This window comes from Caretta caretta, chromosome 1, assembly GCF_965140235.1.
Source record: "Caretta caretta isolate rCarCar2 chromosome 1, rCarCar1.hap1, whole genome shotgun sequence".
In the NCBI taxonomy this organism is placed as follows: domain Eukaryota; kingdom Metazoa; phylum Chordata; order Testudines; family Cheloniidae; genus Caretta; species Caretta caretta.
Genome location: NC_134206.1, coordinates 326,273,956 through 326,287,917, shown reverse-complemented (window position 1 = coordinate 326,287,917; position 13,962 = coordinate 326,273,956). Strand labels below are relative to the sequence as shown.

Genomic DNA, 13,962 nt, shown 5'->3' with positions numbered 1-13,962 from the left:
CTTGTGTGGGCAGCTAGGAACCCAAGAGAATGCCCCCTTATGGAGTAAGTGTGTGCCGAGGTATGGACAGCAAAGAATAGCATAGAAGTAAGGACCCACCAAAATAACGGACCAGGAGGACAAAAGTGCAGTGTCAGTTGGATTCAGGATGTGGCCAGACTTTGGTACAGATTCCCTTAGTCTCACCTGAGGTCCCTTTTACCCTGACCATCTTCCTCCAGTGCATAAATGGGGATGTGAAGGCCTACTCCAGAAGACTGTGTCGGCATACGGATATGCTCCCAGTGGCTATATCCTCAGTGCTGGTCTACCGTGTCGCTACTGGCTGGGATTGTTGGTACTTTCGGGAAATTATCCACAAGTTAGGAAAACCAGAGACCGCAACCACTGACCCAGTGTCAACACCTAGGGTTGTTCCTGGACTGGGTGAGTTAAGAGAACCAGAGGATCTCTATGAGAGGAGTTTGAGGCCCACTGGACACCCATCCAGGATGCAGACAGGCAGTAGCCAGTGGATGACTGTTGCCAGATTTAGAAGCCCTGACTCATGATGCAGGTTTTGTCTGTGAACCGGAGGGAGGGGGGGAATCCTACACTGAGCAGGGCTTATGATCAAATTCCTGTTGTAAATGTTGAAATTTTGATGTCTGAGGCAGTGGTTCCATTTCATAATCTGTGAAGTATGCCTATAGCAAGTTGAATGCAATAAACAGACTGAGGAGGTAAAGATCCAGTTATTGGTACCTCCGTTATACAACCGGGCACTCCTACAGCTAGCTCATGACATCCTATCTGATGGGCACTTTGGACAAGGTTTTCTCCCGGTCTATGTATTGACTCATTTCTGCTGGCCCACTGACCACCATTAGCTCAGAGAATACTGGGTCTCTTGTCCATAGTACCATTTAACTACCCCAAAGGCTCCTTTGATCTCATTCCCCCGATCAAAACTCCCTTAAGGCAAATCAAGACTGATCCTGTAAAACTCCTAGAGTAAAGTGTGGTGGGCAAAGAACTCTTGCTTGTGATCCTGGCCATCCCCACTACACTACACAAAGGCAACAGCACTTGCCCTGGAACTTTGAGCAAGGATTCCCCCCCCCCCCCCCCCAAAAAAAAATACTGACCAATCAAGGGACCAACTTTTCATCCCACTTAATGGAGGACTTATGCTCCCTGTTGAAGATCAAGTCTCCAAAGACTTATGTCTACCATCCGCAAACAGATGGATTAGTTGAGAGATTCAACAAAACCCTTAAAGTGATGCTAAAAAACAATTTCTGTCCTCTGATCCCAAGTATTGGGACCAATTACCCAGTACTTCCTCCCTTCTTGTTTGTCATAAGGGAGGTACCCCAAGGTTCCACTGCATTCTCTCCCTTTGGTCTGTTTATACAGGTGACAGCCTTGAGGAATATTTGACCTCCTATATGAGGGCTGGGAACACCATGGCCAGATGATATCCAGTATGGCCCAGTATGTTCTCCATGTCAGGGAGTGCCTCGAGTCTGGGAGTTTTGCTTGTGAAAACCTGTTGGGGGGAGGGGGGAGCTTGCAAGAACAAACATAACCAGGATGCATGCCTACTGACCTTCCAACCTGGGTAATGAGTACTTTTGCTACTCCCTAGCATGGAATCCATAGTGCTAGCCAGGTGGCAAGAGCCTTTTGAAGTGGTTTTTCAGTTAGCCTTGTGGACTACAAAGTCTGCCTGCCTGGCAGGAGGGAAGAAACCAGTGTTTCCCGTGTGAACCTGCATAAGCCTTGGAAAACCAGGGAAGGGATGTTTAATGCTTCTCACCTACCAGAACCCAAACTGGGGTTTCAAGCCCCCGTTTACCAAGAGTCTGCACAAGTGCAGATGGGTGCCAGTTTCCTAAACAAAGAGCCTAGGTTTTACATCTCGTTGAGGCCTTCTGCAATGTATTCTCCACTGCACCCAGATGGAATTGACTAATACACCACCATATCAAGACAACATACCCTATGCCACAAGTGGATGAGCTGTTGAAACATTTAGGAGCTGCCAGGTATCTCACTACGTAGATTTTACTTCGCTGCTGAATCACAAGGAAAAACAGCCTTCCTGATACCCCTTAGGGTCTTCCACTTCCAGACAGTGCTTTTTGGCTTGCATGGAACAGCTGCAACATTTAATGGACAAGGTTCTCAGACCTCATCAGCAGTATGCCATTGCATATTTGGACAATATATATAGCAACAACTGAGATGATTATGTGCGGCAAGTACAAGCTGTTTTTCAGTTGCTGGCTGAGGGGTGAGGGCTCACGGCCAATCTGGCCAATCAAGAAGTTAGTTACTTGGGTCATAATGAGGGAGGAAGCCAGCCTGAGCCATTGATTATTATAGTGTAGGCATTGTCAGCATGTTCCATTCTCTAAACAAAGAAAGAGGTAAGATGCTTTCTTGAACTAGCTAGGTGATTTGTCCCTGGCTTTTACCACTATCGGGACCCCTCTGATGGATCTAATAAAAGGTGGTAGTCCAAAGAAAGTCCACCAGAAAGACAACTGTTAGAAGACTTATAACACCCTGAAAAAACAGTTTTTACAAAAGCCAGTTCTCTTCACTCCATAGCACATAGCAGCCTATGGAGAATTTCAGCTCAAAGAAATTTAAGAAAGCTATGCATAACTGAAAAAGGTATTTTGGAAGTTAAACTAAACTATAGTGATAATCTGTAGAAAGAAAGCTGCTGTATGGATGTCATTACAGGTTGAATAAGAATATCTGGTTTTATGATGTACGCAGATATTCACTGTGAATTAAAACATTAAACCCAGTTTCATTTATGCTGTAACTAGGATTTCAGTTGTCTTCCCAGTTGATGAGTAATTCATTAACCCACAATACTACTAGCTCCCAGTATTCATTCAAATGTTAAACATAATGCTTGATATATTATGGCACAAATGAGCCAGAGTATAATGGGATATATTGGGCTCTTCTAGAGTCCAATTTATTTTGTGCTAGCTCTGAGGTTGATTTGCAGCATTCAGGTCTCTTAAAACATTATTTTGAAAGAACAAAATCCTTTTTTGATTTAAATTACATGTTTAATTATCTCGTTGACAAAACTGTCACAGTAATCTTGCTGGATCAAAGATGACGTTTAGCACTTGTGACAATACCTTTGGGCAGTGGCTTTCAAGTTGTGCTCTGCAAAGCACTTTTAGATGGTCTTGTGAGCTGTGTGTGTACCTGCTTTAACTGCTGTGACAGCTGAAGCAAGAAGTGGTCCTATTGTTCTTGAAAGTTTTAGTTACTCAGGCCTTGTCTACACTGGCACTTTACAGCACTACAACTCTCTCCCAGCGCTGGTGCCACGACTGGTGCCGCAGCGAGTGGGGACATGCCCTCACTTGTCTGTTCAAGCAGCGCTCCTGTGTGCCTGTGCTTGTTTGGGTTAATGAACAGATATTAAAATCCTGATAATAAGCAAAACTTCCTGTCTGGTGAGTATATTAAAAATACCAAAATACAAATATCTGGATGGATGGAACCAAGCTGCCAAGTGACCCATAACAGAGGAATTGCCATATTGGATCAGATCAGTGGTCAGTATCAACTGCTTTTGAGGAATCAAATGTCTGGAATAACCTGTGCACAGAAGAAGTTTCCTCCTAATAAATCCCTTCCAAAACTTTTTTTGGGAGGGCAGGGGGGTGGATGAGGGGGAGAGAATGTCCACATTTATTCTGTTATAACCTGGGAAGATCACAGCATTGTGACTATAGGCAGTGAAAGGAAGTTAGTGAATTCCTACTCCTGGTGAGAAACAAGCAGATACAGTGGGTGGAGGGCATCACATTAAAGTAAACTTATTTTATCTTGTGCTCATCTAATATTTATGTAACTTAATGTTATAGTTGACATAGGGCAGCGCTGGCAAGGCAGCTGTTCCTGAGAGGGTCTCTATCTTAAGTGGTCCAGCATATAAAAATTGAGAATTTCTGCTTTTGGAATTCAACCTTTAGTCTCTCCTTTAAGAATCGCAAATCTGCCTTAAATCAATTTTTTTAAATTAGCACAACTTCTGAGCATCTTCTGCATATAATGGAAATTTGTTATATTTATATGATATTTATTTGGATAATATTGCACAGAATTTTTTAAATCCTTCACCTGAGGATTGATGAAGAGATTCCTCTCCTTGAAGAGACTTCCCATTACTTTCAAGAGGATTTGGGTCAAGTCCTTAGTAAGATGCAAACCAACAGAACACACACAACCTAACAAAATACAAATTTTAAAAATATTTGTGCATCATAATTATTTTATGATGAAACCCTCTGGCTCAAACATTGAATAATTCTCAGATGATAAACCACTACTAGATTTGGGCCAAATAATCTAGTGATGTAAATTGGCATAGCTCCTTTGCAATCAGCAGAGCTATGCCAGTTTACACCAGCAGAAAATAGGGCCTTCTGTCTTCCAGTTTCTCTCTTACTGGTTTGCAGTTCATTTAAACATTCCAGACTTCTTCTGTTGTACTCTTTGCTTTGAAAATCTGAAGTTTTTGCAGATCTGTCCATTAATGCTGAATGACTAAATAAAACAAAGCCATGACATTCATCATCCAAGACCACTGTTTTTTAAACATTATTTGGCGGGGTGAGGGGTTTGTTTCCATTTTCCAGAGAATGGCTTCCATAGCGTATATATCTTTACTCTTGACCGGAGATGTTAACTCCCTCCCCTAAAATGTAAACCCAAGAGTAGGATACATCTCTTCATTTTTAAGGAGGAATGAGGTGCCCAGTGGGGAATTGCTCAATGAGGTGGAGAGCTTTTTCTTTTTCGTTGTTAAAAGATGTGCCCTCTGGCAAGGAATCACTCTGGCAGAATGAGTTACAGCCACTATTTTTTGTCAGTTTATTTAATTTTAATGTGGGGATCTTATGATTTACAGATAGCTTTTTCCTAACTCACCTGAAAAGACTATTTGCAGGTAGCTAAAAATTAAATGGCACACTATGGATTATGCATTTTCCCCTGAAGTTCTCTGTTCTGTAATGGGTGTAGAGCATACAAGTAGTAAAGCTAAGTTTATAGGCAAAAGAATCTACAGTTGAAAAATAGCTAATATTTTTGTAACAGATTTTTTTTTTCAATATGAATAAACACAGTTTGTAACCTTTTCTGTTTTGGGGTTTAAGAGAAGTTAAATTGGGTTGTAGGCAAAACTGTAGTTAGCTTAACACTGTTAAATTGCAGTTGAAATAGTTGTTACTAGATCTTGCTGATTGGTTATTATGAATTAATATTATTGATAAACTCTTGTATAAGGTGATCATCTTCTAATGTTTAATTTTTGGGGGATTAACACAATGCTATTTTACAGATGGCAGAAGATCTTTGTGATTCCAGTATGGAATAAAATAGCAAATTATTGGAATAAGGCATTCCTAACAATAATCGTTCTACTGATTGTTTTGTTTCTTGGTAAGTAGTAAATCTTTCTTCTTGTGTGTTGAAAATTGCTTAGAGGGTACACAGGGTCCATGGGCAATAGATAAACAGAGTACAAACTGAACATGACTAGAAACATTTTTGATATTCTTTAAATTTCAGTTCAAACACTTTTTTGGAGGTGGTACATTTAAACTTTTGTGTGCAGACTTAGTAACACATACACAATAGTACAGTATTGTGATGATGCAGGAGAACAAATGGAACTTCAGCCAGACCACTTGTTGTCATGCCATCAGAAATTACAAGCCAAGTATGATTAAGATACGTAAGTCATTGGATGGTAGATTTCCAAGGAACGCTTAAGTGCTGGTAGGAAGATGCTTCAGTAGCTGGCACTCTTTCTCTGGACTAAAAGAAAAGGAGGACTTGTGGCACCTTAGAGACTAACAAATTTATTTGAGCGTAAGCTTTCGTGAGCTACAGCTCACTTCATCGGATGCATCGATGCATCCGATGAAGTGAGCTGTAGCTCACGAAAGCTTACGCTCAAATAAATTTGTTAGTCTCTAAGGTGCCACAAGTCCTCCTTTTCTTTTTGCGGATACAGACTAACACAGCTGCTACTCTGAAACCTTTCTCTGGACTGACATTGAAATAATGTCCCAGAACGATGGGGAAAAGGCAGTGTTCTGTTGGAGGTGCTTTTTCTCAGACTAGGCATAAAACTGAGATGCTGGCCACAGCTGGTTTTGAGGGGGAAAAGAACATTGGAACCTTAGAATAGCATCAAAGTCTAGTGAAATCTGAGCTTGGGCAATAACATTCTGCCTGGCTAAATTCATTGTACTTCTGTCACAAATTACTCTGCGGGGTTTCTGTGTGCTGATGAACATCTACTGTCTTTGGTGATGGAAGTGATTCTTTTGCATGAGAAGGAGAGGAGATAAGTTAGTAAAATGCTTTGAGGTGAAAAATGTTATGTAATTCTAAATGACTTTAAACAAAGTGAAACTGACTAGATTTACTGTCTAGGATGAATGAAAGAAATGCAAGAAGTAAACTTCAAAAAGAAAACTAGACTGGAAAATGTTCTTTTTAATAAACTAACTTGTAGTAATGCAAGTACAGACATCTAAAATATAAATAATATTTAAGTGCCTATTCTAGAAGACCTCCAGAAACCTTAACTAGATATTGTGGAGAATGTCAATACAATAGAAAAAATAGAAAAGTGGTGGATTTTTATTTTCCTCCCTGAGCTCCAACTGGAAAGATTGTGAGTAAAGTTTGGTCAAACTTTTTGTTAAGGAAAAGCAGAGTTGAGCTGAAATTAAATATGGGGTATCCTTGTGAAACTGTAATACAGCTGTCTTAAGGCAAGGCCTGAACATTCCCATGGCATAAAAGGATGGAAATTGGTTTGATCTTTTCAGTTTGAATACATTCAATATAAAGTTTAACTCCAGAACTTCTTACAAGTTATGTGCATGTAGAAAAAGAAGGTTGTTATAATGGTAGCTTGTATTTAGTGACATGCAGATGCTTTGCTGTAAAGTGAAATGCAGCAGCAGATTAACAACACACAGTGTTGATACTTCAGAGTTTTAGGACAGGAAGTGAAAGGTACCTTTACCTTGGAAGTGATATGTTAGGTAATCAGAATTTGATACTTGAAATCAGACTGGGAAACTAGGATTAATACCTTACTCTTTAAAAAAGTGGGTTTTATGATGACCCCGAGTTTTGTCTCCAAAAGATGGCGAATCCAGCAGCAAATCATCACATAACACGATGATGAGGGAATTGGTTCAATAATGCATTGGAGGGAAGAATGTAACTTGCTGAATTGCCAGCATCATCCCCTACACTGTCTCTGTGCTCCCGGGAGGTCTCCCATTCCAATATTAATTTAGCCCAACCTGGCTTAATGCTTATGTACACTTGAGATGCCACATCAGCACAGCTGCAATGATTTACTGTAGACAGTACCTCTGATGATGGGAGGGGTTCTCCCATTGGTAATAAACAGTGCTAATAAACAATGGTCACATAAACACCACCCAATACCGGAAACCTACTGACCGCTATTCCTACCTGCATGCCTCCAGCTTTCACCCTGACCACACCACACAATCCATCGTCTACAGCCAAGCTCTGCGATACAACCGCATTTGCTCCAACCCCTCAGACAGAGACAAACACCTACAAGATCTCTGTCAAGCTTTCTTACAACTACAATACCCACCTGCGGAAGTAAAGAAACAGATTGATAGAGCCAGAAGAGTTCCCAGAAGTTACCTACTACAGGACAGGCCTAACAAAGAAAATAACAGAACGCCACTAGCCGTCACCTTCAGCCCCCAACTAAAACCCCTCCAACGCATTATTAAGGATCTACAACCTATCCTAAAGGATGACCCAACACTCTCACAAATCTTGGGAGACAGGCCAGTCCTTGCCTACAGACAGCCCCACAACCTGAAGCAAATACTCACCAACAACCACATACCACACAACAGAACCACTAACCCAGGAACTTATCCTTGCAACAAAGCCCGTTGCCAACTGTGCCCACATATCTATTCAGGGGACACCATCACAGGGCCTAATAACATCAGCCACGCTATCAGAGGCTCGTTCACCTGCACATCCACCAATGTGATATATGCCATCATGTGCCAGCAATGCCCCTCTGCCATTTACATTGGTCAAACTGGACAGTCTCTACGTAAAAGAATAAATGGACACAAATCAGATGTCAAGAATTATAACATTCATAAACCAGTCGGAGAACACTTCAGTCTCTCTGGTCACGCAATCACAGACCTGAAGGTCGCTATCTTAAAACAAAAAAACTTCAAATCCAGACTCCAGCGAGAAACTGCTGAATTGGAATTCATTTGCAAATTGGATACTATTAATTTAGGCTTAAATAGAGACTGGGAGTGGCTATTTCCCCTTGTTTTTTCCTACCCCCCCCCCCCAGATGTTCTGGTTTAACTTGGATTTAAACTTGGAGAGTGGTCAGTTTGGATGAGCTATTACCAGCAGGAGAGTGAGTTTGTGTGTGTATGGGGGTGGGGGGGTGAGAGAACCTGGATTTGTGCTGGAAATGGCCCACCTTGATTACCATGCACATTGTAGGGAAAGTGGTCACTTTGGATGAGCTATTACCAGCAGGATAGTGAGTTTGTGTGTGTGGTTTTTGGGAGGGGGGTGAGGGGGTGAGAGAACCTGGATTTGTGCAGGAAATGGCCCAACTTGATTATCATGCACATTGTGTAGAGAGTTGTCACTTTGGATGGGCTATCACCAGCAGGAGAGTGAATTTGTGTGGGGGGGTGGAGGGTGAGAAAACCTGGATTTGTGCTGGAAATGGCCCAACTTGATGATCACTTTAGATAAGCTATTACCAGCAGGACAGTGGGGTGGGAGGAGGTATTGTTTCATATTCTCTGTGTGTGTGTATATAAAGTCTGCTGCAGTTTCCACGGTATGCATCAGATGAAGTGAGCTGTAGCTCACGAAAGCTCATGCTCAAATAAATTGGTTAGTCTCTAAGGTGCCACAAGTACTCCTTTTCTTTTTGCGAATACAGACTAACACGGCTGTTACTCTAAACCATTGGTATCAGTAATCCACCTCCCCTAGAGGCAGTAGTAGGTCAAGGGAAGAAGTCCTCCTCAACCTAGCACTGTCTACAAGGGGACTTAGGTCACCTTCACGAAATCACTCAGTGGTGTATATTTTTCACACCCCTGAGTGACTGAGCTGGGTCGATCTAATTTTCTTGCATAGACCAGCTCTTAGTTTCAGATGCTGCTGATTGCAGCCAAGGCTGTTGGCCACTTACGTTTCATAGGAAAAGATGGTAAATTAACATACTTCGCTCACACTGTATTTAGACACTATTTACAATAGTACAACTCATCTGAAAGGATTTTTTGTATACGTTAGTGAATGTGAATAAATTTCATTATGTTTGATTGGGCTCCAGTAAATACTTTTTTCATAGTTACAGTGTAAAGGAAATATAAACATTGCTTCTGTCTGATCAAATCTTAATTTGAACCATATATGCAACATCTACTTAGCAAGAGAAATCCTTAGGGAATGGGAGGGAGATCCGTTTTTGCTTTTCTCACTGCTCGCTAAGCAGCTGGAATCTGGTCTGCGTTGGCAGTATCAGAAGTCATTACCATCTGATGTGACTCTGCTAGTGTTTGTGGAATGATTTTTTTGCCTTGGTCCAGTTCCTAATGGGCAGGTACAAAAGATACCATCATAGCTGGTACTATTGTATCTAGTCAGAGGACCGTGATCTAGCATGGTGACTGAACTACCTAATCACTCCACAATGATTCCTTCCGGTGGGTCAGGCACATTTCAAGGGTCGTTGAAGTTGGTACTGCCACTAAAGGGATTTTGCTTCTTTTGTGGACTGAAGAGACTGCATATATTTCTAGAGCTCTGTCTTACACAGTAGCCTAATACACTGAGCCACAAACGCACATTAAAAAACAAGACAAAACAATTTTTGTTTTTGTTTTCAGATGCTATTAGAGAAGTGAAGAAATACTCAACTGCACATGGGACCGAAAAGGCTGCAAATATCAACCCCAATGCCTATGATCATATTCAGATGAAACTTTTTAGGTCACAAAGAAACCTTTACATCTCTGGATTCTCTCTGTTTCTCTGGCTGTAAGTATAAAATTTACTATTCCAATTTGTGGACAGTGTCTCTCGTACAATAAATACTGTACAAGGCAGTAACAAGAAGATCAGAAAGCTGGATGGACAGATTTATAAGAAAAGATTGAAAGAGCTAAATAGGGATGGCTTGGCTAAGATAATATAAATGCTAAAAGTGAAAAGGAATTACTGAATGTAATATACACAGATATAACTAGAAAAGGAAAATTTGGGGTGACCATTAGGAGAAACATCTCAGTCAAGCAGTTATTTGGCAGCAGGTATTTCCATGGGGAAGTTGTAGGAGCCCAATCTTGAGACTTTAAATCTAGACTAGATAGGATAATAGAAAATGTATTTTAGGGAACAGACTTGGACTTGCAGTACGATGGGACTAGATAATCTAGTTCTTTTTAATCTCTCTGACTTCTATAACTGTTGATTTCCTTCTTGGAATTTGTCAGTTATGAGTATTTTTTTTTAACTGCAGATTTGCAGTAAATAAGTTACAGCACCATTAAAATAATTCTAGTAGTCAGCATGTTGGTATTGAGAACCTAGGCTCAACTCTAACTTGACTGTTTCACTGAAACTCAGCAAGAGCTTGGATCTTTAGGAGCAATATTCCCAGCCTCCAAGACAGACTGCATATGCTAGGCTATTGAGCACTTTCTGAGAGATGGCTAACCACTATATCCTTTTCAGCAGGTTTAAGTGGTTATGCAGCTAATAACACAGATCAGTGTAAATTTCTGAGTGAATGTTTGTGTTAACAATAGTAGCTAGCCCATTTATGTTAAGGAAAGATGGGCAGAGCCTACTTAGAATTAAAGACCCACCCACTAAATCAAGGGAGGGGGCCATAGGACCAAGGATCAACTAATTCCATGAAACAAATAATGAAAAGAACAGGAGTGCCTGTCCTTGATTTAAAACAAAGGCAACAGATGGGGACATTGAGTAGTGAATCTAGTCAGTGCCCACTACTCAGTTAAAGCAGTCAAAGGAGTTGACATATGCCACCGAGAGGAACTCTGCCCAAATACCTGAGACACATAGGTACCAAAAGTAGGCATCACAGTTAGAGAGAACCTCTTTGTCAAGCTGCTTCTTCCTGGACTGATGTATGGCTCTTGGCCAGTGCCGGTAGGAAGTTGACTGAAAGGTCCTGTTACATCATCAGGTCATAGACAAGGAGTTAATAAAGAAGATATGGAGAAAGGTGCAGCCAGAATCTCAGCAGGAGGTTGTGGAAGAGCCAGAAGAGAGGCTGCAACCTGGTCTGCGGAAGTAGGCATGGTCTAGGGTCTCGCGGGGGACAAATACTGCGTTCCATGAACTGTGCCCGCAGAACGCCTGTGCTCACTGCTCCATGGAGGAGCCCCCAGATTAAGTCCTCAGTGGACCATGGAACCAAGGTGGAATGAAAGCTGGTGCACTGGGAACCTCACCCTCTGCAGGAGGTAAAAGGTCTGACCACTTTGTATCAGGGTGAGACATGCTAGTGAGGAAGTGGATGGTGTGAAGAAAGCATAAGCTGTTCTCGAGTTACTGTTCAGAGGTGGATTGCCTGGATATCGTTCCCCCTACTCAAGTGGGGCATGGAGGTGAGGGAGAGGCCCAATTTCTGAAGTCTGAACAGTCCTGGGATAGCGATGGGCATGGAGAACCTTCTCACAGCACGAATTTGAGATAAGCAAGAGAGGCAGGGAGCAAAGCAGCCTTCACCTCTGGAACCTTGTGGGGACATAGCGGGTTGACAGCCTCATGCACTGGACAAGCAGTGTTGGATCCACCAGTCCCACCGAGCACAGTCCAGGAAGTCTCAGATTCTGATGACATTAGTCAGGCTGGTCCTTCAGCGCACCAGGGGAACCATATTCACCTATGAATGAAGATGAGAGTTGTGCAGCAGGGGCTTGAGGAAGATGCCTCTCCCCATCTCCACAGCGGCCACAATGCACTTCTTTGCAGAGCTTCCAAGTTCTGAGAAGGTCCTGGTAAAAATAACAGTACCTCAGAGAGATCTTGGGTTAGAGACCCACCCCCAAGGTGGTTATGAAAGCTTCCACAATTGTTGCTAAGTTGATAGCTCTACAGACTGAAATATTTTCTTTCAATTGAAAACTCTTATTTTAACCTGTAGAACAGATAGAACACAAGTCACAATAGCACAATCTCATTACCTCATCTTGCTTCTACCCTGCCCTGGAGGGACCACATCTAAGGATGAAAGGATGGTTAATTGTTCATGATTCCTTGGCCTCTGTGCTAGGACTATCAACAAGGGGCTCAACTTAATTTTTTGGGCCCAACTTGGTTTTTTACATTAATTTATTTCAACTCATGAAGCTCTGTAGGTGCCTGTTTCATGATTTGGGAGCCCATTATCTCATTTTTATATACACAATAGTAAACATGATAGAATATAATCTTATCTCTGCCACCTGAATATGAATGGGATGTATAGTAAAAAAGTGAGTGCGATACAACAAACTCATTCAACTAAACCTGTCCATCTCAAAAAGTAAGAGGAAGTGGGAAAAGATGAACTCTACTGCATGCCTAAGTGTATGTCTACGCTACAAACTTTAAGTTGACATCCAGCTGCCACAATAATTAAGTCAGAAGTGCATTTCCACACGAAACTAAGTGGAGCGTGTCCCACTAGCAGTGCTTGTATTGATGCTGATAGCAGTATACCATGGGTAGCTATCCCACAGTGCAGCTCGCCATGGGGTTTTGGGAAGGGCTTTCAATGACTCATGGAACCAAAACATTTTCATGGGGGAACTGGGATCCTGGCTTCAGCGTCCCATGGTGCATCCTCCTCCCCCGCATCTCAACTGCAACTGATAACATTTCATGCCTTTTTTCAAAACACTGACAAAGCTGCATGTGCGCCATCTCCTGAGAAGCCTGGATCCCGCTCAGCAGTGACTATTGTGAGCATTACAAACACCACGCGCCTTATCTTGCAGTATTTTCAGAGCGACGAGAGGAGCCGCTGAATGGAACATGGCAATGTCCTTCAAGCAGCCATGCTGGAAGCCATAGAACGAAACAATTCCCGATTGCTGCTGGCAGTCGTACAGCAGCTGAACACAATGGAGCGTCGTTTCTGACCCAGAAACAAGCGCTGACTGGTGGGATCACTTTGTTATGTAGTTATGGGATGACTATCAGTGGCTGCAGAACTTTGTATGTGCAAGGCCGCTTTCCAGGAGCTGCGTGCGGGGCTCCCAACAGCCCTGCAGCACAGCAACACTAAAATGAGATGTGCTCTGACAGAGAAAAAGCAAGTGGCAATCACTGTGTGGAAGCTTGCAATGCCAGACTTTTACCGGTCAGTAGGGAATCAATTTTGATTTGGTAAATCCACGGTGGGGACTGTTGTGATCCAAATATTCAGGGCCATTAATTGCATGTTTTGTTGAGGGTAGTGAGTCCCTTGGCAATATGCAGGACGTATTGGATGGTTTTGCTGCAGTGGGGTTCCCTAGCTGCAGTAGGGCAATAGGGATATGCATGCCATCTATCTTGGCACCAGACCACCTTGCCAAAGAGTACATAAACAGAAAAGGGTACTTTTCTCCCAAATCCTGCTGAAGCCCTGAGCCCCGGCAGGCATGCCCCTTGGGGCTGAAGCCCTGAGCAGGCACCTACTGTGAGGCTGAAAGCCCAAGACACCCCTCCCTATTTGGCAGAAGCCAGAGGTGACACATGGAGAGGGGCACGTGGAGTCACGTGCCCCCCCAGATTTTTGCCAGGGTTTGCTGGACCTGCTTGGTCACCTGGTGCTACCAGGCCCCCTACCTGCATGGCAGC

At 42.6% G+C, this 13,962-nt stretch overlaps 1 protein-coding gene across 2 annotated transcripts in view; it reads left to right on the top strand.

Moving 5' to 3' along the window:
* Positions 1-13,962, top strand: part of LOC125630423 (B-cell receptor-associated protein 29) — a 56,031-nt gene that overhangs the window by 7,330 nt on the left and 34,739 nt on the right. For both annotated transcript variants that reach the window (XM_075124495.1, XM_048836346.2), the window contains exons 3-4: positions 5,369-5,469; positions 9,993-10,143. In XM_075124495.1, the coding sequence (XP_074980596.1) occupies positions 5,369-5,469; positions 9,993-10,143 (252 nt within the window). The remainder of the gene's footprint in view (positions 1-5,368; positions 5,470-9,992; positions 10,144-13,962) is intronic.